This window comes from Acanthopagrus latus, chromosome 22 (assembly GCF_904848185.1).
Source record: "Acanthopagrus latus isolate v.2019 chromosome 22, fAcaLat1.1, whole genome shotgun sequence".
Classification (NCBI taxonomy): Eukaryota; Metazoa; Chordata; class Actinopteri; order Spariformes; family Sparidae; genus Acanthopagrus; species Acanthopagrus latus.
This window is the reverse complement of record NC_051060.1, coordinates 4,571,505-4,597,919: the sequence shown is the minus strand read 5'-3', so window position 1 is coordinate 4,597,919 and position 26,415 is coordinate 4,571,505. Positions and strand designations below refer to the sequence as shown.

General features: G+C 41.6%; 1 protein-coding gene and 3 long non-coding RNA genes across 5 annotated transcripts; 1 reads left to right on the top strand and 3 right to left on the bottom strand.

Moving 5' to 3' along the window:
- Window positions 1-3,629: 3,629 nt before the first annotated feature.
- On the bottom strand, window positions 3,630-4,257 carry LOC119012896. The gene is made up of 2 exons (XR_005072627.1): window positions 4,132-4,257; window positions 3,630-4,036 (listed from the first exon to the last, which is right to left on the bottom strand). It is a non-coding gene; the product is annotated as an uncharacterized LOC119012896 (long non-coding RNA).
- A 1,009-nt stretch (window positions 4,258-5,266) lies between these two features.
- On the bottom strand, window positions 5,267-17,560 carry LOC119013131 (beta-taxilin-like). Of its 2 annotated transcripts, none has more exons than XM_037087532.1 (11): window positions 17,450-17,560; window positions 13,306-13,531; window positions 13,123-13,195; window positions 12,728-12,813; window positions 12,416-12,553; window positions 11,988-12,182; window positions 11,405-11,524; window positions 9,654-9,728; window positions 7,681-7,773; window positions 7,311-7,406; window positions 5,267-6,620 (listed from the first exon to the last, which is right to left on the bottom strand). In XM_037087532.1, exons 2-11 carry the CDS (start codon window positions 13,519-13,521, stop codon window positions 5,700-5,702), a joined length of 2,013 nt encoding a protein of 670 aa, XP_036943427.1. In that variant the 5' UTR covers window positions 13,522-13,531; window positions 17,450-17,560; the 3' UTR covers window positions 5,267-5,699. The 2 variants fall into 2 exon arrangements, with proteins under 2 accessions (XP_036943427.1, XP_036943426.1); XM_037087531.1 differs by lacking the exon at window positions 9,654-9,728 and adding an exon at window positions 9,532-9,606.
- A 1,833-nt stretch (window positions 17,561-19,393) lies between these two features.
- Window positions 19,394-22,341, bottom strand: LOC119012629. The gene is made up of 2 exons (XR_005072538.1): window positions 22,017-22,341; window positions 19,394-19,641 (listed from the first exon to the last, which is right to left on the bottom strand). It is a non-coding gene; the product is annotated as an uncharacterized LOC119012629 (long non-coding RNA).
- On the top strand, window positions 20,796-21,344 carry LOC119012630. Its single transcript, XR_005072539.1, has 3 exons — window positions 20,796-20,948; window positions 21,026-21,122; window positions 21,186-21,344. It is a non-coding gene; the product is annotated as an uncharacterized LOC119012630 (long non-coding RNA).
- Window positions 22,342-26,415: the final 4,074 nt, after the last annotated feature.

Here is a 26,415-nt window from a genome sequence, read left to right as displayed (position 1 = left end):
CACAGACACTGCTGCTCATGTTCGGTTTCAGGCTTACAAATGTTGAAACACTTTCTTGGACAGTGGTCTCTGGCTTGGCAGTCACCTCACTTGTTACGTTCAGGCACCAAGTAAATTCAGCTTGGCTGGTTTTTGACCCCACAGGCACGGCTGGAAAGGTCCTGACGTTTAGTTCAAAATACCCAGTGGTGTCACGCTTTCTAGTGTTGAAACGCTGTCTTGGCAGCCATCTTATTTGACACACCTGGTTTTGTCACTACAAACATGGATGGAAATGCTCTGACGTCTCACGTAAATATCCAGTGGTTTCACGCCTACGATGTAATAAAGCCGCCTCAAACAATGTTTTCTGGTCGGATTGAGGCACCAGACCAAATGCTGAAACATAATCAAACAGTGGTCTCTGGCTTGGCAGCTATCTTCCTAAAAAAAGCACCTGGTTTTGTCCCAAAAACAAGCTGGAAATGTCCTGATGTCTTGTCAAACTAATCCAATGGTTTCACACTTACAATGTGTTGAACAGTGGTCTCTGGCTTGGCAGCTATCTCACTTTTCTCTTCTTCAATCCCCTCCCCCTCATGACATAGAGGTCAGCTCTGTTGTACAAATGTTGATTTGATATGTATCTTTATTTATTGATACCAAACCTTGAAAAATATCGATTTTCCATGTTTGATGCTACAGGGAACATTTACTAAACTGTACCTCTGCCAAGGAGGTTGTTTGTTGGTTTGTCAGCAAGACTACACAAAAGCCACCTCACAGATTTCCACCAAACTTGGATGAAGGACAGGTCTCGGCCCAGAAGTGAACGCATTAACTCTTGGTGCAGATCGAGATAAAGGGACAGATCTAGGAACCTTTTCTCACTTTCTTGAACACTGCAAGATCGGCCATTTCTCAACATGTTGCCTAATTTCTCAGGGATTTAAGCATGGAATCTTGATGAAAAAAAAATCTTTGCATATTTTGGTGGCTGTTATCTATACATGAGCAAAAGGTAAGTGCCACCAGTTTTATCTTTGGATTAGGCCTTTAAAATAGTGTATGTGTCAGTTGTATTGGTAGATCAATATAGCAGGAAATGAGTGGAAACCATTTCAAATATTCTAAATTGTTATGTATGGATACATCAATGTTTCTGACAACTCTAATTCGCACAGTGATTTAGCTTCCAGCAAGTTATCCCTAGTTGAGTAGGAGTGCTCGTTCAGACACGATGTTTTGATGTGCTGGGTTTATTAAAGCTGGTTATTTTTAGGGATAGAGGACGGTTTGTCGATGGCCGCCTTCACCAGCGGACGAGTTTTAAATGTGTGTGTCAGTGTAAGACTTTGATGCCTGGGTGGATTAAAGAGAGGTTAGCAGGTAGAACTTTAATGTCTCCATCTGTCACTGTAATTTCCAATGTGCACATGTTTCATGCTCATGACGGCGAAAAATGCAGCTCGGCTTGGTTTAATCACATGCACCGAAGAGAAGCGTTCCCCCTGCATGGAGGCAGGCGTCATGCATGTTTCCTGCAGATAGCCAGGAGTGTGTTTGAAATTCGGGCCTGCTTTACTTTTCCCACCGGCCGTTTTTGAAGCTCAAACCACTCGATGCGTCTGAATAATCGTTCTCCAAATGAGCTGCAGCTGTAACTGCTGCAAAAGTTGTTTTTTAGTTCACCAAATTGCGATTGAGAGTTTTGATAGTTGATGTCCAATGGCTATATTTTCTGGGAATATCCCTTTAACAAATGAAACTGGGCTGCACAGTGGCCCAGTGGCTAGCACTGCTGCCTCACAGCTAGAAGATCGCCGGTTCGCGTCCCGGGTGGGACGCCTGGGATCTTTCTGTGTGGAGTTTGTATGTTCTCCCTGTGCAAGCGTGGGTTTTCACCGGGTACTCCGGCTTCCTCCCACAGTCCAAAAACATACTGAGGTTAATTGATCATTCTAAATTGTCCGTAGGTGTGAATGAGTGTGGTTGTTTGTCTCTATGTGTAGCCCTGCGATAGACTGGCGACCTGTCCAGGGTGTCCCCTGCCTTCGCCCTAAGTCAGCTGGGATAGGCTCCAGCCCCCCCGCGACCCTGCAGAGGATTAAGCGGCGTACATATAATGTGTACAGATGATGGATGGATGGACAAATGAAACTCACAAAATGTCAACAAAGTAAATACTTGGCTAACTGAGCTAACTAGCTAACAGTAGCTAAAGAAAGCAGCTGTTATACTTTTGATATGCTGCCCTGTATTTGTTTGACAATATGCCAATTCTTACATATTGCACCTTTGAACATCAACATGGCAAACTTTAGTTAAGTTTATTCCTTAACTAACCTCTAACATGGAAATCAGAGTGTCTCTGCTCAGATGCCTCATAGATCTACACCGGCTCATTAAGTCAACTCTTATCTTCTGTCACAAGGTTGAAACACTTTAAAAAAACTCGTCACTTCTGCCTCGAATCAAATCCCCCTCTCATATCTCTGTCCCCCTTTCCTCCTCCCTCTGTTAGGCGCTTATCTTACATTTTTAAAACCTCTGTACTTCCTCTCTCAACTGTTTCTTGAAATACTTTCTTTTTCTCACTCAAAATGTCTAAAAAAAACCCCTCCCTTCTTTTTCTCCTGTGTGAGAAAAACCTCTGACCCCTTCACAGTTATTATTATGAAATTAAAGATTTTGCCGCTGTTAAACTCATTTTAATCACTCTGGATCAGATCTGCATCTAAGTGTCTGAAATAAAAAAAAAAACACACTAGAGGCCCTCAATGAACACTTGACCTATTTAAAAATGCAATAATAACTTTATATATACAGTATATACATTCATTCTTTGAAAGCTAAATTGTGCTTCTGTATTAGTTTGATTGGCAGCACATTCATTATTTAAATGTCCAGTGTTCCACCTGAAAAATCTAAGTATGACCAGTGGAAAAGAGACTTACTGACACACAAAAAATTGTATACTAAGCTGCAGACAGGAAAAAATAATAATCCAGCAAATTTATTTGGAATCTCACCAAAATTAGGATTGTTCTAATACTGACAACAGCATCTCAAATCCATCCACTGCTCAGTGAATCGCACACACAAGTCTTCGCATTGGCTCCATCCACATAACTTATCTATCAGAAAAGGCGCAGCTCTCCAGCTTAAAGTTACACAGCATCCATACAGGGTAAGTAGCATACAGCTGTTGAAAATACATATAAATCTGAGGCACTCAAGAAGGTAGTGAGTAAAAAACAACAACTTTAATTTATCATCACTGCTGATTCACAACAGCAGTAAAAATTTCAGCCATTAAGGCCTTCATCAGGGCCGTACAAAATGACTACCTTTGGGCATCTGTTTTAAGCCACTTTAGTAATTTTCAAGCTAAGATGTCGAGCGTTTGCTGTTTCCAGCTTCTTGAATGTGTTTTTGTTTTTGCTGTTGTTCCTCATGTCGTTTATGACCGTAAATGAAGAGACTTTAGGTTTTGGACTGACATTTTGATGTTGAGCTCTGGGAATTTGTAAAGAAAAAAAAAAAAAAAAAAAAAAAGATAAAAATGTTTGCAAACCATCTTGAGTTATTAATGAGGTAATTGTAGTTTTGAGCAACATATCAGGCAAATATTACTGTTCCAATCAGAGTATTTTTATTTTCTCTTTATTTGAATACACCTGTGTGATGCACCAGTAGGGTGCTTTGGCGCATTCTACCAGTGTTACATCTATAAGCATCATATAGCTTTTAGACCTTTACCACATTCCTAATCAAAGTCATCAGTGCAGATACATGCGTCTAATTTAAGATCTCTTTGTAAGTTATTCCCTGGCCAAGGTGCTAAGCATGAAAATGCGCCTCATCTGAGGTTCATTCAGCAGCTGTAGTGGAGCCGTTGATGGAATCATAAGATCTTCATCAGCAGAGGCAGTCATCCGGAGAAGACCTTCAAATGAAAATTGGAGCATCTGCATTAAATAACAACAGCCTCGATGTCGCCTGCTGTTGAAGGTCATGGGATACGCTAGCAGCGAAACCGCTTTTCTATTAAGATCTGCAAAATAACACAATGCAGTTTATTAACCAACAGCACAGAGGTGTTAGTACAGAATATGTGTTTGGAAGTTACAGATATTCATAGATATTCACAATATGACTGAATAGAACCATGGTGGCTGTTTCAGTTCCTGTAACTTCTTGATAAGAATAAAGCTGATTCAGCATTCAACGTGTCCAAAAGCTTGAAATTGTCCAGAAATTCCCCGAAAATCAGTGGGAAACCTCCAGACCTGCATCACTTAGAACAGATGTGATATGAAGAATACTGTCTCCATCTAGTGGCTGTGAGATTGTACTGCAGTCTGACTGTAATAACGGACAGGTGGAAAACCATTCACCTGTACGTGCAAACAGCTCCATCTAGTGGAGATAATGTTGTACTGGATCATCAGGAATATATTGCCAAGCTTTTGACAGTACAGATCTTAAGACTTAAATCATGATACAGGTCTAAATACTTAATTATTATTGTATTTAAGTGCCGACAGGTTACTGATCCTGACACCTTTAGGGTAACAGGCCATGCTGGTAGAACACACTGAAATCTGTGTCCTTGTGAGGACAAACCTGACTTTATACCTTACAAGTGAGGACATCCTGGGAAAGTAGAGACATTTTGTCTGATCCTCATGACAACTGTTTTTAGGGTTAATACTTAACTTTATGGTATCCATGGATGTTGTGCCTGTGCTGTTTCTATGGAAGCCCTAAAGTGAGGATTTTCTTTCTTTCTGGTGATCCATTTTCTAAGTCTGATCTAAGTTATCCTATATCTATGAAAAAAAGCTCCCTCCAAGTTCTTTCATTTTTTTTAACATGTGAAAAAAACAAAACAAAACACAATTTTATTGTCTTGTGAAATCAAGTGAGAGAGATCTTGTTCTTTTTTTTTTTTTCCCAGGAGATTTTTATTATTTTTTTTTCAGGAGAGACGGTCATCTTAATAAAAACCTTTCAGTTTTAAAACTGAATGTACACAATGATTTACAATGATTCTACATGATTACATGCGGCTGAAAGGTGTGTTTTGCAAATCATAGCGCTAGAAGGTTACAAAAACGCGACTGTTGAGTTGCAGTGACGGTCGTGGAGCAACACTGATTATGCGCAACAAAGCGAGATGAGATCGTGCATCATTAAGGGTCCTCAGTGTGGCACTAAGTGACATGTTCATATAGTATATCATTCTTTTATAATCAACATGAAATAACAAATGCCAAAAACGTAAAATTGTCGAAATCTCTTTATTGGAGTTACTGTAATGCATCATGGGTTGACTCCATAGATACAACCAATGATTAGTTTTTCAGTGTTTTGGACACTTTTACTCTGTATGGCACTTTTGTTGAAACAAGAGTTTTCTGGCAGAAACAGACTTTATTGTACTTCAGTAAGACGTTTCATTCCCACCCTGAGACCAAACCTCGCCTTCATTCAGAAGTTTAAACTGGAAAATACAGTTGCTTTATTTGTCCGTCCTCATCTGGCAACGCCGAATCTTGAGGAAACAATATTGCAAACTTCAGCTGTGCCGTTTGGGACAAACTAAAGATTTAAACCGTTACAAAAGGCACAAAACCTCCACAAAGTTTCAGCTACACAACCACACGCACTATTCTCAAGTAACACCACACACAGCCTCCTGCACGTCGTCAGCTTTAGCTCGCGTTCTTGGCGGTCCTCTTCTTCTTCTTCTTTGGTGTTTGCTTCTTAGAAGAGCTGGCATTGGAGGAGGCAGTCGCTTCGGGTGATTTTTCCGACTTTGTCTTGGTTGATGCTTCTTCTGGCACTTGTGCTGGTTCAGCCTGGACCTTCTCCTCTTCCACTGGGACCACTGGTTTGACCTCGCCGGTCTCGACTGACATCTCAGCCTCTACGGCTTCTGTCTTCAGGTCAGCTGGTGGATTGGTCTCGACTCTCTCAGGATCTGACGTCGCTTCAGCGGGCTTCTGCTGGATCTCCTCAGCCGGTTTCACTGGTTCCGCCTCTTTCTCCTCCACCTGGGGACGAACTTGTGCTGCTTCTTGTTTTGTGTTTGCGGGCGTCGTTTCAGAAGCGTTCTCCACAGGTGTTAGAGCTTCTGGTGGCGACACGGCTGGCTTTGGGATCACTTCCGCGACCTGCTCAGGGACCGAAACCACCTCCTTCTTGACCTTAGTTTTGGTTGTGAACTGGCCGAATGCAGAAGCCATCAAATCCTCTTCAGTGTCCAAATCATCCTTCTCCTTTTCATCGTCGTTGTCACTGGTGGAAGCCAACAAGGAGTCGGCAAACTCCTGCAGCTTGGTCTGCTGCTCCCGCAGACGGCTCATGTCCTCTGTTAGGACCGGGTCGTCCTCCTGGATCTCCTGGAGCTCCACAGGGGTCAGCGGGGCGGATTTATCAGCATCTTCAACATCAGGGACATCATCAGGGTTAGAGCTGCCAAACACCCTCGCTGGGATGTTGGAGTTGGCGGTGCGGACTTGCTTGATCTTGGCATAGAGGACGACCCTCTCCTGCTGGAGGATATTACACAACTTCTCCAGCTTCTGAATCTTCAGGACGAACAGGTCGTACTCTCTGGCTTTTTCTGCTCTCTGGAGGAGACGGAGGAGGGACGGAGAACGTGAGAATAAAACGAGAAGAGTTAAGACAAATGTTGGTATTAGTCTTTCAAACACGATAATGTACATTTATGATCTTCTCCAAAAGCAACAAACAGGAATAACTATGCTAAGAATCCACCTGGGACCTCCTGGTGCATTCAAGTGCACGCCTTAAAATCAGAACTTTTGACACCAAGTTTTTCAAATTAGTGATCTTTTCAATTTTTTTCCTCGAATTACTTGGTTGAAATGCATAACCCCGCACTATTACTTTCTTAAAGAAGCCCTGAGAGGAGAGTTAGAATTTTTCTTTTCTGGTAAATGTTTTCTGTTACTTACACACAGAAAACATTTCATTGGCTTAGTTACACAGATGAAAGTGTGTTTTCTCCTTTTTACAAATGATATAAATGTGAAAAAAAATAAAAATTCACAAATAAAAAAAAAAAATGAAGAAACATATAAAGATTATCCGACAAAACTTTTTTCCCAAGCATTTTAAATAGATATTATCATTATGTGTATTTGCTGCCCTAATTGGAATCGTTTTGTGTCATGCAGAGCAACTGCATCACCGTTTAGTTCAGTGGTGCGTTCAGTGTGTTGCTGGTTCAAACTGTTACTTTCACTTCGGTATAAGCAGGTTAATCTCAACTCAGCCGCCGACAGCCGCCAACGTACCTCCTCAATCATGTCCGTCAGAGCCTTGTTGCAGTTCTCAAACCTCTGCTTCCACAGATTTGACTCTTTATCCATTTTCTTCATCTTATCTGACATCTAAGGGGGGGAACAGTTTAAAATCAACATCAGAGAACCTTTTACATTTGCAAAGTAAAACCAAACGAGTGCTGCTGGAACTAGAAACATGGATTGCTCGTACTGATAGAAAACAAAACCGAAAAATGATTTTGCAAAAAGGTGTGTTTCATTTTTCATTAAACCGTTAAGCCCATGCTCAAGCCACGTATTTTGATTCGGAGAGTTGTTTTCTCTGAAATATAAAGACAACATGGTCTGGCTGATAGCCGTGTACACAGTGTTCGCCACCTACATTGTCCATCTCCTTCTTGAAGCGGGTGTAGATTTCGTTGCTTTTCGCCAGAGTCGCCTGAAACTCGTCGAACTTCTGAGCGTACAGCGTCAGCTGTGAACAGACGAAAAGACGAGGAAGTCAGACTGAACCAACAGACAGATGTGGAGGTGATATTCAAGACAGACATCAACCTTCTGGATTGCAGAAAACAGCAGAATATCCTCTGCGCACACACTGTTTTGAGTTGATCAATCTTGGTTTTCACAATTTTTCTCATTCTTTATGTACTCTATTTATTGAAATAATCCTTTAAAACGTCATCGATCAAGGAGACAAAACTATGATTCCTAAAAGACAGGCCGTAATTACACATTTAGAGAAGCAGAACATGGTTTTGGCGCTGACTCATGGGAAACATAAGGCACTAGGTAATGACAGGGTCACCAAGTGATGAATTACAAATTGCACCCGTCATTAATTACGAGCCTTTCACACTGCTGGAGGCCATTCATCATTCATACCTGCAGGATTTTGCATTAACGTTACAAAAGAGCGAGTCCAACCTAATATTTACTTCATCCTCAGCAGTCATCGCAAAAATGAACTAATTCTACAGAAAGAAAAGGAGGAAATAGCTGCTTTTTCAAGTCAAGTCATTCAGTCTGGATACAAGGCTGTTTCATCCTGAGGTGAACAGACATTGATCACATGCTCAAAACAGTTTATCTTTATCTGATCGAGAAAGAACTTATAATAAGTTGGTGTGTTTAAGTCTTTGAAGGCAGGTTTCAATAAATTCCGAGTCAGTGCAAATTGAGACTCCTGGGTGTTTTCATCTTGTGGTTTTTGGACATTTTAACTGATAAAAACATTGAAACTGAAACGTTTTTCAAATTCAAACCTCAACACAATCGTCTACAGTTTGCCAAGTCTCACATCGTTCAAGTCCAATTCCTTGTTTCTGTGTCCTGCCTTCAGCGGTGGGATTTCACTCGAGTACTCAACAGTTACCCTCCACCAATTTTCCAAATTAAAGTGTGCCAACAGTTCTTTGAGTTCTTTGAAAACAAAAAAGAAAGACAAAGAGTGGTATAAAGCCTTTTGTGGCTCCAGAGGAAGCTTCATGTAATCTGATAAAATTCCTCGAGTGATGGCACCCTGGTTAATTTGCATTGTGGGTAGGGGCGGGGTTTGTACTGCAGTCCACCAGTGTGAGTCTTCATGGACAATGTTCAGAATCGATGCAGCAGAGCCAGACATGTCGCCTTCTCAGTTCCACACATCCTTCATCCCTTTCACTACCCGCAGCCTACATTACCCACAATGCAACTTAGCCACTGAGCGACATCGCTGGTCAGTTGGGAGTATGTTTTTTAGAATGTATTTATTCTTTTGAATGAAATGGCTTTTTGTTGTCGCGCGACTCCTTTTGAATGCAGCCATTTTTTTTTCCTTTAGTATTTTTATGTTTTTAACCATTGTTATTTATTTGTATTTTATTATCTTACTTTGTGTTTTTATTATTGTTTGTTGTGAAGCACTGTGTGACTCAGGTTACAGGGAATAAACCCATTATCATCATCATTAGTATTAATATAATGTATTACTGGATTAAAGATTCAGTGTTTTCCCATGTTGAATCAGGACGTACAAAAAAGTGTAAGTTTCTTTTCAACTGAATATATCAACACTCTTCCCAGGTGGTATGTTGCTGCAGACTGGGCACGTGTTTTGTGAGTAATGTCAGTATTCCCGCCGTTGCTAACCATGCTAACGTTCTCCTCGGCCCTGCCGCCGCGCCGCCGCCACCAGGTGTGTGCTACCTGTCGCCGTTCGTCAGCATGTTAGTTTTGTCAGTGAAGTATTCACCTGTGCCTGCATCACAGTCTCCTGCTCTCTGAGTGTCTGAGCCTGCAGTTTCCACTCAGCAGCCTGAACCAGTAACTGGTTAGAAGAGAACAGACAGAGACACATTACAGACGTTTCTTTACCTTCTTCTTCATGGCCAGCTCCTGCTCCTTCATAGCGAAGCATTTCTTTGTTTTGTCAATAGCCTCCCTAAGCAACTACGGCAACAGAGACAATACACAGTCAATCTGGGTGACCTTCACAAATAAAGCACGACAAATGTGTTAATGAAAAAAACCCCCAAAAAAACAAGACTACAACTGCTACTATTAAACAAGCATAAACAGAATAATCAAATTGCATTTTCAGTGGATGTTAATTAACCTCAAGTCAAGACTCTAATTCAAACATCAAATCACAGATAATTGATTTAAAGGAACAGTGCGGTTCAAAAACGTGAATTCATTCATTATAGCTGGGGACTTGTTTTAAAATGTAAAAAACAAATAGAAAAACCTAAAATGGCTCCGTCCAGCTCCGCTCAAAGTGTCCAAAAGCCCAGAGATCATTTAAAAAGACGTTATCTACTACAACCTTATTTAAGCTGAAATCTTTTCTGTAGCTGCAGAGCTGAAAGTGTTTGGGTGCACCCCGTCCGAAGTGGGTTTCTTTGGCTGTTTTTTAAAAAAAATTTTTTAAAAACATTTTGAAACAAGTCACCTGCTACTTCAGTTGTTTAGGAGAATGCTGCAACGCTGTTTTGCTGTGAAGCTCCAGAAATGAGATAATGACTGGATCTACATTTTTAGGTGAACTGTTCCTTTGAGGCATATTCATACAACAAAATAAAAACAATCATGTATCAAATATCAAACAACAGGGCGTGACGATGGCAGCATAAAAACAGCTGAAAACAGAATTCTGAAATAGGAAATCTAATGCATGTAAATATTCTAATAGGGCTGTCAAAGTTAATGCAGTAATAATGGGTTAATTCTAATTTTTGAGCATGCAGCACCTTTGAGGTTATTCTGGGGAATATTCTGTGCAATACTTTTCATTGTTTTGGATTGTTAATAATAATAAACATAGATTTGCGTTATATTTGTTATAAATTATATTTGTCCACTTCCATGTTGAGTATTAAAAACTTGAAAAATATCCCTTTCACAGAACATTTAGAACAGATAAAAACTGGAAACGTTTGCAAGTCGGTATGCAGGTGATTTCTGCTGCAAACATGCAAATGCACAATCATTTCCGTCTTTTCTGTAGTGTCGTGGTCATCTAGTTCGCCTAACACAGTCCAGTTCAAAACCAGGCAGAAACACACTTGTTTCATTTTTGTGTATTACTGATGAGTCTGCCAAATCATCCCACGATCCCACAATGTGTAGCACTGGAACCACGATAGTCGAGTCCAGGTTCTTCCTGTTAACTGGGAGGGTAATCATTTGGCACGAGGACATGTCTGATGCTGCTGCTTTACAGTTTTGGTCAATCATCAACTGCTGGTAGAAAAGCATCTCTCCCCATTGGGGAATCGAACCCTGGTCTATGGCATGACTGGCATTTCACACGGGATTGTGATAGGCACCATCGACTGCAGTGTAACAACATCCAAAGTATTCTTCTCTGTGGTTCTGGCATTTCAGAAACTGTCCGTATGTGGAGCATGGATTCTATCCCCTTTTTTTTTATTGCAATTAAACCTTTTTAATCTATTGACAGCCCTAATTTTAAAATATGGAGGACGTAATCTGAATTTTCAGAAGATTATCATCAATTTACTTCAAGCTCTTTGTATTAAGTCTTCTTAATTTGGGGTCATTTTCGCACAGGCTGTATGACGACTCAAATAAAAACATCTCGTAGATTTTAAGCTCCAACTCACGTATTCTTTCTCTCTCTTGTGTTTCTCCTCGGCCTCGGCCAGCAGAGCGTTGGCCTGCTGCAGTTTGGCGTCGGTCAGTTTTTGCTGCAGGTCGCGGCGGTCGTTGATCTTCTCCAAACTCTGCGGAGACAAAGAATCCCAGTCTCAAACGGTGGCTTTCTTTATCCAGTCATCTGCTGACAACGTTGTCGGTGAATAGCTTGTTTGTAATGTTTTTGAAAACTGTAAAAATAATAAAATATTCATTTGAAATGAAATGCCCTAATGCATATTCAAATCAGTTGATTTTGACAGCCGAAATATTCAGTTTATTGTCATAGACCAAAAGAACCAGCAAATATTCACATCTGATGGTTGCAATCATGCATCTGTTTAACAATATTTAAAGGTGCTATATGTAAAAACTGGTCACCTTTCTGAATTTAACATGTCAGCAGAGAAACTGCTAACTGTTCTTTTCTGTAGCTGCCATTAGCTCCTCTTCCTCTTAACTCCAGAATTCACACGGAGCTCTAAAACGTAAGGCTCATCACGATCTGTGAAGGCTTCACCGCTGTTGACCTTTGACCTTTGCCCCTCTTACCTCCTCCCTCAGCTCGCACTGGTTCATGAGACCCTCCAGTTTGTTGGTCAGGTTGGTGTTTTCGTGGCACAGCTTGTCGTTTCTGACGCTGTGCTGCTCGATCTGGGCCTGGATTTCCGTCAGCTTCGCCTGGAAGTGGCTGGCCATCTCTTGTCTCTTCTCCTCATCCTCCCTGCAGCGCTGAAGGGTCTCTTCCTGGAAAGGGGGGCAGCAGAGAGGGACCAACGGATGGTAAAAGAATAACAGGTTCCAACTGTGGCTTTATCTTGCACTTTATTTTGAAGCGACAGACTGGCTTTTTTAAGAAATTCTCCCCAGAAATCATGGAAGCGAACGACCAGCATTTGTCTCAAATATGTAATTCATTTGGCCCATTTTACGCAGCACATACAGCAGCTACTGGGGCACCTCCGGCTCCACCTACATACCCTCAGTGTGTCGTAGTGTCCCTGCAGCTCTCGGCACAGAGTCTCCAGCTTGCTGCGGGCTGTGATGCTGCGCTGACTTTCAGCCTGCAGTTGCTGCAGGACACACAGCTTCTTCTCATCACTGTGCCGCAAGGCTGCCTGCACATGCACACACACACACACACACACAGAGGTGGAAGATGAGAAGCGTGTTTTTGCTGCCTCGTTATGTCTGTAATTATATCACACGACAAATATTATGTCAACTGGATAAAACACTGTGAATGTCGGAGCTGTAGACGTCTCCATATGTGAGGGAAAATCCATTCTCACCAGTTCAGCGTATTTCCTGACCAGCTCCTTCAGTTTCTTTTCTGGAGAAGAGATATTTTTCAGACTCTGCATGATGAGAGACTCTTCTGTACGGAGACAAAGATGAAGAGGCAGAGCAACACGTTTATTTTATCACAGATTAACAGTGGTGGAACACAGTGCTCAGATCATAGTACACCAAAGTAGCACACAGTAAAATGACTCATTAAGCCTTATTTATTGACACTGTTGATGAGTGCTGCTTGTCAAAAATGACTTCTTGTCATGTCATCAGATAATTTTTTAGCATATGGTTTGATGCTGAATGATACGTTTAAAATGATGCGCAGTTCTTTAAGTTCTGGTAAATTAGTTAGTTAATTTCTCTTTTGAGCATTAGCATCTTGTTGTCTCACCTTTCTCCATGGCAACCGCGATGTCAGCCTTTGCCTCCGTCTTCGTCTTTTCTGACTCCACCTCCATCAGACTCTGAGACATCACACATTTGAAGCATTGTTTACATTCCCTCATGTCCACAGAAGTGAAGCATTATTTTATTTTACATAATGTTTTTTATGTGTAAATGAGGTGGACGTCACCTGTTTGTCCAGCGCGCTGGCTGCAGATCCGTAGGTGCTGATGATGTCCTCCAGCCGCCTGTTGAACTCCTCCATCGGGTTGACGGAGGAGGAGCCGCAGGCTGCAGGAGGAGCTGCCGCCTCACCAACAGTGTCCGGAGAGGAGGAGGAGGAGGAGGAAGCCATGTCCGACTGGGGCGGCACCAACACCTCAGTTGCTTTCACTGATGTCTCCATCCTCAGAGCTCTGGGAGGAACAGAGGGACAGATCTGACTTACAGATTTAATACAGATGCAAAGTCTGACATATTTACAGTCATTTAAATGTGCTGACCCTGAGAAATTCACTGGATAAATAAATGAGAATAAATAAGCTAAATAAATAAAGAGTCAAATGGCCATGATTTGGAAAATGTAACGCCATCACTACACCTGCCACCAGTCTACTGTCTCTGAAAGGTTGTCAGCTCATCTGCTTCAAGGTTGCTGGTAGTATGTTTTGTGTCTTTGAGTTATCTCTCTGGACATCTTTCTCCCTTGTTATTACTTATCAATTCTCGTGCTCTTGTATATTTTTTAAACCTCTTGTTCTGTTCTGAGTGGAAGGAAAAGGAAGAAATCATCTGAACGCCTCGCTCTCTTTTTGTTATGAGAGAAAAATGCACAAACATTGAAGTAGTCATTTAACTAAAGAGAAAAGAAGATGATATAATATTTCAAAGGAGCACTAAGTAGTTTTGGAAAAGAAAAAGATCTTCATTGACATATATTTTTTTTATGTGTAAACTACAGTGTTAGTGTTGGGGCCAGGGTGGATAAAGTTAAAATACAATTTAATTAATCAAGTTGAAAAGTAACAAACACATTATTTCTCTTCTGGCTCATCAACACGGTGTAGTTGTCAGGATAAGAACTTGCATAAACTGTGTAGAGGGAGAAACCACACAAGCATGGAAGAGGTGGCCGCATTCCTGCAAGCTGAAGTTGATGGTGATGGACAAATGCAACGATATTGATGCGTGCAATACAGAGGGGATATGTTGTGTCGTATTTTAACTTTATTCTTGACATTTTGACCTTTTTCTTGAAGTACATGATAATAATATTAATGAAAAACACATATTTTTCAGCCTGAATAAACAAGCTCTCTTTGTTTTCACGACTGAATAAACTGAATAAACATACTGACCTTAAGGGACGACACGATTTAAGCTGTGTGTACTTTGAATCTAGAAATTTGTCAGGGTCCGCCACATATAAACAAACAGTGTTCTGGAACTTTATTTTCCTCTGAGAACAGTTTGTTTATTCTCTAATAGAAAAAAAATACATATTTCTGAGTTTGTATCACTACCTCATTGTAATGAGTATGTAAGTAATCAAAAGGGCTTTTCAGACAGAGATTCCTCAGAAACTCTGAAACGAAGGCTAGCCTCTATGCCACCTTTGGACTTTTGGGCACGGCTTAAAAGATTAAGCCCGGCTTTATTTATCCCAAAACAGGGAAATTTGTTTGTTACAACAGCTCAGGATAATTGCAACAGTACAGGAAAAGTAAAAATAGAAAATAGATAGAAAAACAAGATATTTACAAAAAAACAATACGATATGTACAAAAACAAAACAAGCGAGTGGAAAGTGATTGTTCAGGTCACATACTGCTACGGGGCTGAGAGGTGTTGTCCATGATTGACATCCTCCTCTCACTCACCACCTCTATACAACATGCCGGGTGCTGTGGAGCCAGACAGGTGTGACTGCACACATCATACTGTTGAGATCTGTGTGTTTATTCAATGTACCTCCACCTGTTAAATGTCTCAGCAAACTGTTTCTGATCATATGGATGCTGTTATAAAGTGTTGTCATTGAGATCCTGACACACCAGGCATCGTGGAAAGTGACAAAGAGAAGAATTTTGCTCTAAACGACATCACATAATCACCGTCAGTAACTGGTGGACCCTGTCTGACTCTCACTCCTGGAGAGGGAGGCTGTTTTCCAGGGGGAAGTCGCTCTCTGTGATTTTTCCTCATTAAATTTGGTGATTTTTTTTTTTTTATATATAAGTTGCGAGAGACAGTAACAGCCTTGCTCTTGCTGTTTCCGGGCAGATAGGTGATAGGTGATGAAGAGTAGGTAAAACAGGACAGGATGACAGACACTTTTTTTTTATAAATTCAGTATTTTTTTCTCATAAAATATGCTGAAGACACGACCTGCTACCATATTACTGTTGTTTGGTCCTGCAACGTTGCTCTGTGGGTTGATGTGTGTGGACGTTTCTCTTTCATTTGATGAATGACGGATCTGTTTAGCCGTCATACAACATCAGACCAACACAGTCATGTCTTGATGTCATGAGGCAGAACGACAGTGCGATATTGCCTCCTTTGGGAGGCAGTGTGCAAGGGGCTAATAAACTCTCTCACAAAACCACCTGTGAGTGAAACTTATTCTTTTGAATACCGACGACACAAGTGCGATGACCGTTATAGTTTCTCTGGGTCCCTGACTTCTGACATTTGATCTTGTTTCTCTTGTCTCTCTGTGTGTGTGTGAGTGTGTGTCCTGTGGAATATATCCAGTAAGTGTCCAGTGGCTGTTTATCCTCACAGCTCTCTGTCATGACGGCTGTTGATATTTTTGTATCTGGTGAGTTAAAATTAGCCGTCTAAGGCAGCACTCTGCCCCCCCCCCACTCTGTCACACACACACACACACACACACACACACACACACACACACACACACACACACACGCACACACGCCAGACCCCACCTGTTAGAGTCTCCTCTATTTTGAGAGTGTCCAAATATGGTCAAACTGCCCCCCCCCCACCGCACACACACATACTGCAGGAAACATGGGAATTTGTGTTTTTTCACCAACTACTTTGTCTGTCTACTTTGCACTTCCCATAATAAACCCTTCCCCCTCCCCTGCTGTAATAAGCTCGTAAAGAAAAATCTGGCTCCACCCACTGAGTTAAGCAGCCAATCACAGTCCCTCCCCCCTGGCCCTCAAGCTGTCAGCGCATTCGTAATAAACAACTTGTCATGATATCTCTAACCGGTTGGATCCAAACTCAGAATGTGTGTTCGAACCATGAATCATAATAATGGTCACAAAATAATGGAACCACCACGTGAAAAGGACACACAACAAAGGGAGTCCTGTTGGGCGAAAAGCTAAGCTAATGTAGCTTAGCTACTTTGTTGTCTTGTTGTCACTTGTTAACGTCTGTATTATTGTGAGGAATGTTATTATTATTGGAGATTTGCCACTCGCTCTGCGCAACTTGCAAAAATACACGAGTTTTCGATGTTTTGATACGAAGCCTTCATCAGGCAAATCAGGCAACTTTTGATCTACTCGTCCTCCTCCTACATACTTATCGTTTGTCTTATGAAACAGATGTGTGAAGGATATTTTTGTTTTGCTTCCAGAGCAAAAGACAATGAGATATAGTTAAGATGACCAACAGACAATCAGAAATCACTTTATCCACCTGTCAGAAGGAGGTGGAATCAAGAAAAACAAAGGCTGTTAGTATTTGTAAAACCAGGAAATGAACATGAACCTTTACACCAAAAAGATGTTCAACTAACAGCACAAAAGAGCAAGAAGAACCTACAAATTCTCTGGTAACAATAATCTATGCTATGTCAGAAGGTCAAAAACAGCAGCAAAATAACATTTATGTGCCATATTTTTGAGATATTTGGTAAAATATAAACTAATCTAAAACACTCCTTCAGTTTTAGTATATCACACATGTATATCAGTTTATGGCCACAATACATCAAATTTAGATTTATACAGTCTTTAAGTGTGAGTACTAGAATTCTGATAATATCACATGAAAGTGTGACTTCAAGCTTTTCAAGCAGGACAGTGACACAGCAACTTGTTGTGTCATGGCGGCCATAATGGACTTTCGCCATGTGTTGCTCTTCATGTCAGTACATTACACTAACCACATTAGTAGAACAGAAGCATTCCTAAAACAACCAGCAGGTCATTTTGTTGCCTATGAGGAAAAACATTTTTTCTTTTCTTTTCTTTTTTTTTTTTTTGCCAGACAAATCTGCTCAAGGAAGAAGCACAAAAGTAGCCTCTGACGGAGACAAGAGGTTTTCAAAATGCAGAAAAGAGTCTTACCAGGATCAGTGGTGTGAAGGAGAGGACGTGAAGAAGAGACGGACGGAGGCAGAGGAAGGAGAGAGGGGGGGGAGGGAGGTGGAGGAGGGTCCTGCTGACGAGCCAAACGACAGCTGACCCCCAAAATAACCTGAGAGGCTTCAACTCACAGTGTGTGCGTGTGTGTGAGTGAGTGTGTGTGAGTGTTCTAGCAGCGAATAGAGGACGGATTGTAGGAAAGCTTCCAAACCAAAAAAAAAAAAAAACTGAATAAGACAGCAAAACAGACAGTGCAAAACAGACGATTAACAGAACTCATTAACAGAGCGTTTCGCTGGAGGCAGGTGTTGTGCTGGATGTGGTGCCGCTGCTGCTTGTTGCCTGACCTGCCGCTCCATTCAAACATACAGTACATCCATACTGTTCCAGCCCTGCATTAAGTATGTGGCGTCATTCATATTAAGTGGGCACTGCAAAAATAAGCTTTATTCAATTCGACTAAGACCTGCAATGAATTAGTAACACGGTTTAACTGTAACATTCAGCAATAATAAAGATGACAACAAACAATAAAATAATAATATTACAATCAGAGACCACAAATCAGTTTCTGAGCGTACAGGTTTCATAGAGTGGTGTACATGGCAGATTAGAAGGCCTGTTGGAAGGCTTCTGCAAAAATGACCTGAGTACATCTGGACAGTTGTTGAGTAATGTGGTAGAATGTAGCACCCTGGTAGCTGTCAAACTGTATGTGTGGGTTTGTAAATGCTGGGGTGCGGGAGAGGTCACAGGTCACAGTGGCCAATGACCAGGGTCCTCCTCTTTCGCACCTCCAGCGACCATTACTGTAACTTTCTAAAAGTGCACGGGTCTGGGTGTGAGTTTGAGGTGGATGAGATCAGTTGATCACTTTCCATTTATCCATCCATCATCATCATCATCATCCTCATCCTCATCATTTTATCAGCTAACTCGTTAAAGGATTCTGTGCCGAACAGCTCTGGCTCCCTCTGCTGTTGGTGTGGCGTACCTGACAGTGGAGAGGATGAGGTGGTGTTACTGCAGGGTAGAGCTAAATGGCTGGCTGTCCAGCACTCCCATCACCAAAATCACTGAGACTGAACAATGCATTTATTAAATCAATGGGGGACAATAAGAAATCTTAAACTGCTATACTCGCGTTATGAAAGGGGAATTTTAGGACTACCAAATCTGAAGTGGTGCTACCGGTCCTCTCAGGTAGGCTCCACAATATTTTATTTGTCTTTCTCTGCCTGGGCGAATATTGAGCAGATGTCGGTATCAAACCTTCCATTAAAACTGCATTCATATTCTGCAGACCACAAAACTTTGAAAAGAACAACAGAAAACCCTTTTTCTCCAAAAAAAAAAAAAAAAAAAAAAATTGACATTTGGCACAAAGCACATCAACATATTAAAGATACCCCTCCCACACTTTTCATAGGAAGTAATGTCTTCTTAAAGGCAGGAAATGGAGAAAAGGTGTACAAAAATTAGAGGACATGGATGGTTACCCTCTTACATTTGATCAACAGTACCAGACATACTGTATTCCTAAAAAACATAGCCGGTTTGACGAATGACCCACAATCGGCCCTAGCGACCCCGAAACACCCACACAGAGTTTAAACGCCTCAATCTGCCCTCCAGTGAGATAGAACTGAGGAAGCCTCTTGGATTAGAACTAGATTTACCATGACCTGGATGACTGAGAACCTTCTTTAACACTCAATCAATATTTACAACTGAAGCATTTCAAATCATCAAAATACAAGCATATGTCTGAACCATTTCAGTCACATCTTGAGCATGTCACAGTTCTCAATCTGCATGGGAGGAGATTTTTGAGATTTTATACATAGGAGATACTGAATGGGAAATGGCACTGGAAAGCTGTTGTTCACCAAAACCCATAAATAAGGAGGCCTCGCTCACCTAAAAAACGTTTAAGAAAGGAAGAGAATATCAAATCTTTATTTGTAAAATAAGATTAAAAATGATCCACTTCTAAAATCATACAATCTATGACCAGAAGTATGAACACACAAATATTTCATCCATATGTGTTTGCTGAGCAACCCATCAAAAAGACACGGGCATTAATATGGCTTTGTTGGTCCCCAAAATAGGCCTCATGGTGAAGGGAAGTCTGGGTGCAACTTGGCCATCAGTCCAAGCAGAGATGGCATCTGTGTTGGAAATAGGGAGAGATAGAAAAAAGAGAATGAACAAAAGAGGAAGAAGAGAGAAAAAAAAACATAGATGAGAAAATTATTATGGAAATTATGGACTACAAAATACATAATGATTTACCAGAGAGCCTCACCAAACACCAGAGGTACATCATTAAAAGATGCACACAAGAATCGATCTACCAATATTAGGATTCCAGTTTTCTTATGTTCTTTGCTGCCTGTTTTATTTTGAAATTGTGCCCTTGTGTGGCGCGTCTTGCTTTTCAGCTCCTACTTCCATTGTTTTTCCAATTCTTCCCTCACCTTCCCCTTTCCCTCCTCACTCCACCTGTACCTGATCCCCTCTTTAGTGTGTCTGCACACAGTCTTTGTTCTCCCTCATGTCTTTGTCAGTTGGTTCTGTCTTTTCTTGTGACGCCACCCTGTGTCCTTCTCCAGGATGGCGGCTAGCTACTGCTAACGTGAGTTGTTCAAAAACTTCCTTTTTAGTAAACTCTGTGTACAAAACAATGTTCTCAATGCTCATGTTCATGTGTGGAGACCCTGGTGACACTACGAGCAAAGTTTCATGTTGTGTTGAGCCTTCTTAGTCTTTTAAAAACAGCCATTTTGATGTTATTGCTAAAGTGCCCGTGGCGCTTCCATTGAAAATAAGTTTGAAATGAAATCGAAAATATGGTAAATATCATAAGTATGATATAAATATTATAATACAAGTGCCCCTTTCCTTATAATTCTGCTTCCATACAAAAGGTTTGACACATACATTCACAAAAACAGCCTAGGTTGCATTTTGGCGAGAGTCTCACTTTAACAAAACAATCTGTCAAACTGATGCAATAATACATTGGATTGAATTGATAAAATGTGATATTTCCTTTACTCAGTTTTGTTTTGTTCTTTAAACCCAAGGCCTAGGATCTACAATAATTTGAATGCTCTTTGGCTTCAGGTCGCTCAGTGTCCCGACTGCCAGGCAAAGCAGACCAGCCTGGAGGAAAAGATTCAGTACAAACCCAATAGATGTGAGGTTACCTGTGCAACTGACTCGCATGCAACCAAATGTGCTTACCTACTAACTAGTTCTTGTACACTTGTCTAATTGTCCTATGCTGTTTTCAGGTGTCTGACATTTGTGTATTGGCTGATCATTTCACAAGGTGGGCAGTCGCCTAACCTCTGAAGAGCAAGTCTGCAGTCGAGGTTACGAGGTGATCAATTGTATTCTTGATTTTGTGTGCAAATTTGCTGTGCCTGCAAGCCTGCTTACAGACCAGGGCACAGCATTAAGGAAGAAAAAGGTACAAATATCATGTGAAACATTCATATAATACTCAGGTAAACAGCAAATGCTGAATTGTTTTCAAAATCTGAATAGAAGGTGCATCTCAGACTCTGAATCTCTGGGAATTCTGCACACCCCATCACCCTCAGACAAATGGCTTGGTGGAGAAACTTGATGGCAACATTCAGAGGTCAGATGCATATTGTTATATGGCAGGTAAGTGGCTGCAGTTTTTTTTTTTTTTTGCACACAGGTCTGTCAACAAGCTGGCTCGTAAGTGCCCCAAAACATGGGACCAGTCCTGTGACCCTCCCGCAGCCACGTTGCCGGAGACTGAACACATCCACAATGTTACATCCTGTTCGGCAATGTGACATGGTATAGTAATGCTATATGTGCCTAGAACCCGGGAGGAAATTGGTGAGTTTTTGTAAGTTTTAGATTTTTCCTCCTTGATATGCAAGTTAATTTTAAAGTTGATTTTAAATATTGCTTGTGCAAATTTTGATGGATACCTCGAAGTCCAAAACTCTTCCTGCAAATATCAGTCATTGACTCGTATGAAATGACATCAATTTGGGATGAGAACGGTGAGAATAATGGTTGTTTTTCAAAGGTGTTCACTACAATTACACGTCTTAAATCTGAAATTCTCACTTGCAGCTTCCACACATCACCTTTGTGATTAAAACATGCATCTAGTTTAAAGTGTAATCAAATCAGACATTGAAGTGACTCAAGTAACTCAGTAAGTGAGTATATTCTAGTTCATCAGTTGGCAATTGGCCAGTGATGAACTTGATTTATGGATGGGTTAAAATATTTGATTTATTTTGCAGTTACCCTCTGTACTATGCATTATTTTAGCTGCTGTCCGTGTCCTTGGACTTTCTGTGCTTGGCGTATTTTTCTTATTGCCTGTGTGTTTCCTGGAGGGCTGGAGTTTTATGTCTCTCACATCTGCAGCGACTCTCAACTCTCGCTTAAATGCTCTGTGCTGCATTGACATTTGTTGCCCGATTGTTTTGTCTCATTCGAGACCTTTTTAGAGAATTTGTGGGCTTCTGTTTCCTACAGACCTTACCCTGTCTCTCCTCGTCTTCTCCGGTGTGGACATCCATTTAGAGCTCCAGCCTCCAGCCTAGGCACGTCTGCCGCCCATCCCGCCAAGTCTCCGAGCTGGCCTACTTGAGCTCCATGCTGTACATCAGTACAGGAGGCCAACGATCTGCCACCAAGTCAGCAAGCCACCTGTCCAGCACTCACCTGAGCCTGATGTCAAGTAACCCCTGTGCTCACGAAGCCCCCCTGCACTCAGCTACTGCCAGCTATTCACCTGCACTATTACCTGACTCCTTTTCATCAATAAATTCCATTAAACCTTCCCCCACCCACCAACCATCGGTGTGTTTATATGTTCAGCTGTTTCTGTCTCCAGTCCATCCACCCAGCTGCTGATTGGCTCCCTGCAGCAGCTTTCTTGTCTCTAGTTGGTGGGTTTCAGTGTCTATTGTGGAGGGCAGATCTCGGCAGGTGCAGGAAATTCAGGTCAATTTGTCATTATCACAGGCAGAAATGAACATAAGACACCAACAGGAACCAGCAATAATAAAGTATGGAATAAAAACACCTATAAAACAAAATGTACACAAAAACCAACACCACATACTTGGGTAAAGTAGTTGGCACTAAATTTATATATCTTTAGAAACAAGATGCAACAAGATACAGTTCATTCAAATTAGTTCCTCCAAAACTCATTAAAAGTCAAACAAATGTCTCAGGACCTTGTCAAATGTCACTATTCTCGATGAAATGACCAAATATTAACATAGTTCTCGTCAGATTTGATTCAGAAATTTGCTGAAAGAACAAAAGCTTGTATGGGTAATTTTGCAAGGCAATCACAGTATCTATGTAGTAGTTTGTTGAACAGGACCATGAGATGCTTTGGCTGTATTTGAGAATTAGAAACAATGAACTAAAATGAGCAGAGAGGAGAGGAGAGGAGAGAGGAGCTGCTGAGTTGGGTTGGTGTTTCCTGAACTTCACTGGACCCTTTTTAACCAATAGCAATTGAACCCATTGTTTAAAAAAAATTGACCAGAGCAGCTTAGTGAAACATGCAATGCTTAAGGCTGGATAAATATTGAGCAGTTTTTAAATTTTTATTTTTATTTTTTTTACATAGTACAGTATACATTTTTTTCTGCAGTGTTTCCCACATTCATTTATTTGTGGCGGTCTGCCACAGTATCAACATTAGCCGCCACATACTGATTTTCTGTTTTTGGAGCTGCGTCACTTTCTCACTCAAGACAGCACACGCGTCAGTGAACAGCATGATGTTACATACCTCCATACAGTGGACTGCGGTGTGGATTTTAGTCTGCCAGTAAAACCAACGAAGAAGAGGATGAGACCTATTTAACGCACCTGGCTTGAACATAACTTCCTTTCCAACGAGGACGGCTGGCCTTATCGCCAAGATCAAGTCTCCACAAAGAGCGCCAGGCCTTGAAGTCAGGTTTTGTTGTGGTGAAATTACATCATCATGTGACGCCCTGGGGCCTAACATTGTGAAAGACGCACCTGTAAAAACCTGTGCAATGACTCGTTTTACTGTCAGAATTCGGGCAAATTGGTCGAATAAAATTTGGAGTCTAGACGAGCCGCTCGATTACATTTTACCCGCAACTTCCACCCAATCGGAAGTTAGCCGACTCAGCCGGTGGAAGTCTCGAGCGTTGCGTGCTGCATGGCACCCCAGCCTGACAGCCGCCGCCACAATCAAAGTCTGATTCTGTGGGGAAACTCTGCTCTGTCATACATCACACCTGCTCTGAATATATATATCAGACACATGGGACAGTTAGAGGCAGCTCTGCAATTATCACATCACCCTCCAAGGACAGGGTAAACTGTCAATTTGTTTCCATGACAATGCACATCGACCATTTCACTCACACACACACACACACACACACAAAGAGAGAGCTACTGATCGCTGCACGGAGCTAACGGAGATAACTTTGTTTGTGCATTAAGAACGCTAAATTATTCCGCAAAGGTCAGCGCGGGTCTCATTATGCAACACAATAGTCACTTTAATCAAACATCAAAGAAAAGCTGTGCTGCCACCGAGTCCGACTGTTTGTGCTTTATCAAAATATTCAGGTTAAGGTCTGTGAATATATTATTGTTGGGGATGGAGGGGGGGGGGAAAGTGTGGTTCTGACGAGGCTAATTGATTTTAGAGTCCCTTTGAAGTCAGGAGTGTGTGAAGCATAAAATAGCTTGGTGATTTATTTTTCTGTACTCGCACACACACTTACATACACACTCCACTCCAAGCTCAGCCCAGTTCTCCCCGCGTCCATTCCTTCAGTTTGTTCTCCGCTCTCAGAAGCATCTTGCTTCATCAAAACACAAAGCGTTCACATATTACCGTCAAATCATTGACAAGATGGTGTGTTTTCCCTCGGGCCCATAAGCAGATTACGAACAGGCTACTGCTGTGTACAGTATAACGTATCACTGGTGTGTTTATTGAACACGACTGACTAACTGATCTCTCTGCAGAGAGAAAGGAATAAACTGAAGTGTTGTAAGAAAGTGTATAACATTTAAAGGGGCACTATGTAGTTTCAGAGAAGGAATTCAAACTCATAATTTTAATATTTACAACATTAATGATGTAATAATACAAATTTAGAGATATTTATTTTTGAAGCGAGAGACATGGCAGGCCCCGCCTCATTTAAACAACTAAGGCAGTATGAAATTGTGTTGTCCCTTTGGCCTGTTTGGTCAGTTTGTTATTCACATTAGAATCAGTCAGTGAGGATCCTTCTCATTCTCTCTTCTCATTCTGTTCTTCTCAAGCTACACAGTGCACCTTTTTACAATGAATCTATCAGTGTATCCCAGTAAGCCGTGACCATGGCTCCCCAGTGGCTCCCACTGCTCATTAGATCAGCCGGTCCGGTGCTCTGTGCAGGACCGGCTGATCTGTAATGACCCTGTTTTGACCTCTAAATGCAGCAGAAGCACAGGTATGACCATGAACATTAATGATGGTTCCATTCAGTTCATATATCTGCACAAAACCACAGCCCTAGAAACACTTCCCCCAAATGGAACTCAGTCATTTTTAATCTTATAAATTCTACCTATACTTTTCCTGCATTCACAAAAGTAGCAGAATATCAATGCTTTTGCGCTCATTTTAGGGGCACCACGAGGAAAATCAAAATCAAAACAAGCTCTCAAGTTATCAGTCAGGTATCTAAAATTGTGACTTTTCGATTACATTTCTCTCTGTTCTCCACTTTATTCTCTTTATTGACGAAGTAAATATTAACACAAGAGGAAAATGAAATGATCAGACATGGACATTTATACAAGCAGTCAAAATGATGATGGGGAACAGTGGAGGAAATAATGTTTTCAGTATGCAATTTATTAGGGGTTACTGAAGTAGATTCTGGAATTTTGGAGGATAAATTACTGTCAATAAGACTGAGAAGGGTCAACAGTGATTTTAACTATGAAGACAGCAACTCCCATAATCCCACAGCACATCAATTCTTTTTTTTAAAATTTTGGTTGAGAGACCTCTAGTGGTCACTACATAGGATGTGTTTAAGTCTCAGTTCTGAGCCTTTCCAAGGGTACAAGTTCTGTCATTCTCAGCCTAAACAGATGAGCGTTATGCAACTCCAGACCAGTCAGCAATGCCAGCCTGCCGATGGCGGGTCAGAGAGGCAATACGGCACAAAACTCCCGGCATATGATCGCAAAATGCAAGGAGATGATCTTTTGCATTTGTTCGACGGGGAGATGAGTCAGCAGGCAGAAGGAGGCCGCCTCAGCGTTCAGCTCACGGGCTTGTGTGTGCGGCAGCCAGAGACGACGCGGTGACAGGTGGCGCAGGCGAACAGCTTAGACAGGATGCAAAAAGACTTTCCCTGCTTTTAATCACACATGCAGGTAGAGTACTCTGTGTCAAAATACACACACTCACACACCCACAAGAAGACACCGAGGCTCACCTCACTCACCTCCACTTGCACACACAGCAGATGGCATAATCAACCTGCTCGTCACTTGCGCCTTTTGAAGGCTCGATATCAGAGGCGTCAGCACAGTGAACTGCGCTGAATAATTTCACAGCAGTGGTTCACACTGTAAGGAGGTGTTTGATGGACACATTTTGTTACGTAAGATGCAGAAGCGCCTTTAGTGTGACCTGATTTTCATGGTTTTGATGCAGGAATCCGAGCTAACAGCTGGGTAAGCAAAGAAGCAGTCGCATGGCAACTCTCACAAGTTCGCACGGTGCAGGTCAGGGAGCGAGAATCACGCGATCGTTTACCGATATCTGTCGGGAAATAAACTCCTCTCCCTTTTCGCAGAGGTCAAAGACCAGCTGCAGCTAGACGTTAAGTTGCGTCTTACTTAATCAGCAGAGTCTTGCATCC

What these genes read in the sequence shown, in the direction of transcription:
- LOC119013131 (XM_037087532.1), bottom strand. Translation starts at nt 13,521, where the DNA reads ATGGAGACATCAGTGAAAGCAACTGAGGTGTTGGTGCCGCCCCAGTCG. An exon ending in ACAAGAGAGAGAAAGAATAC is followed by an intron (nt 9,729 to 11,404) that starts GTGAGTTGGAGC and finishes CTGTTGCCGTAG; the next exon opens with TTGCTTAGGGAGGCTATTGA. An exon ending in TGACGGACATGATTGAGGAG is followed by an intron (nt 6,621 to 7,310) that starts GTACGTTGGCGG and finishes CGTCTCCTCCAG; the next exon opens with AGAGCAGAAAAAGCCAGAGA.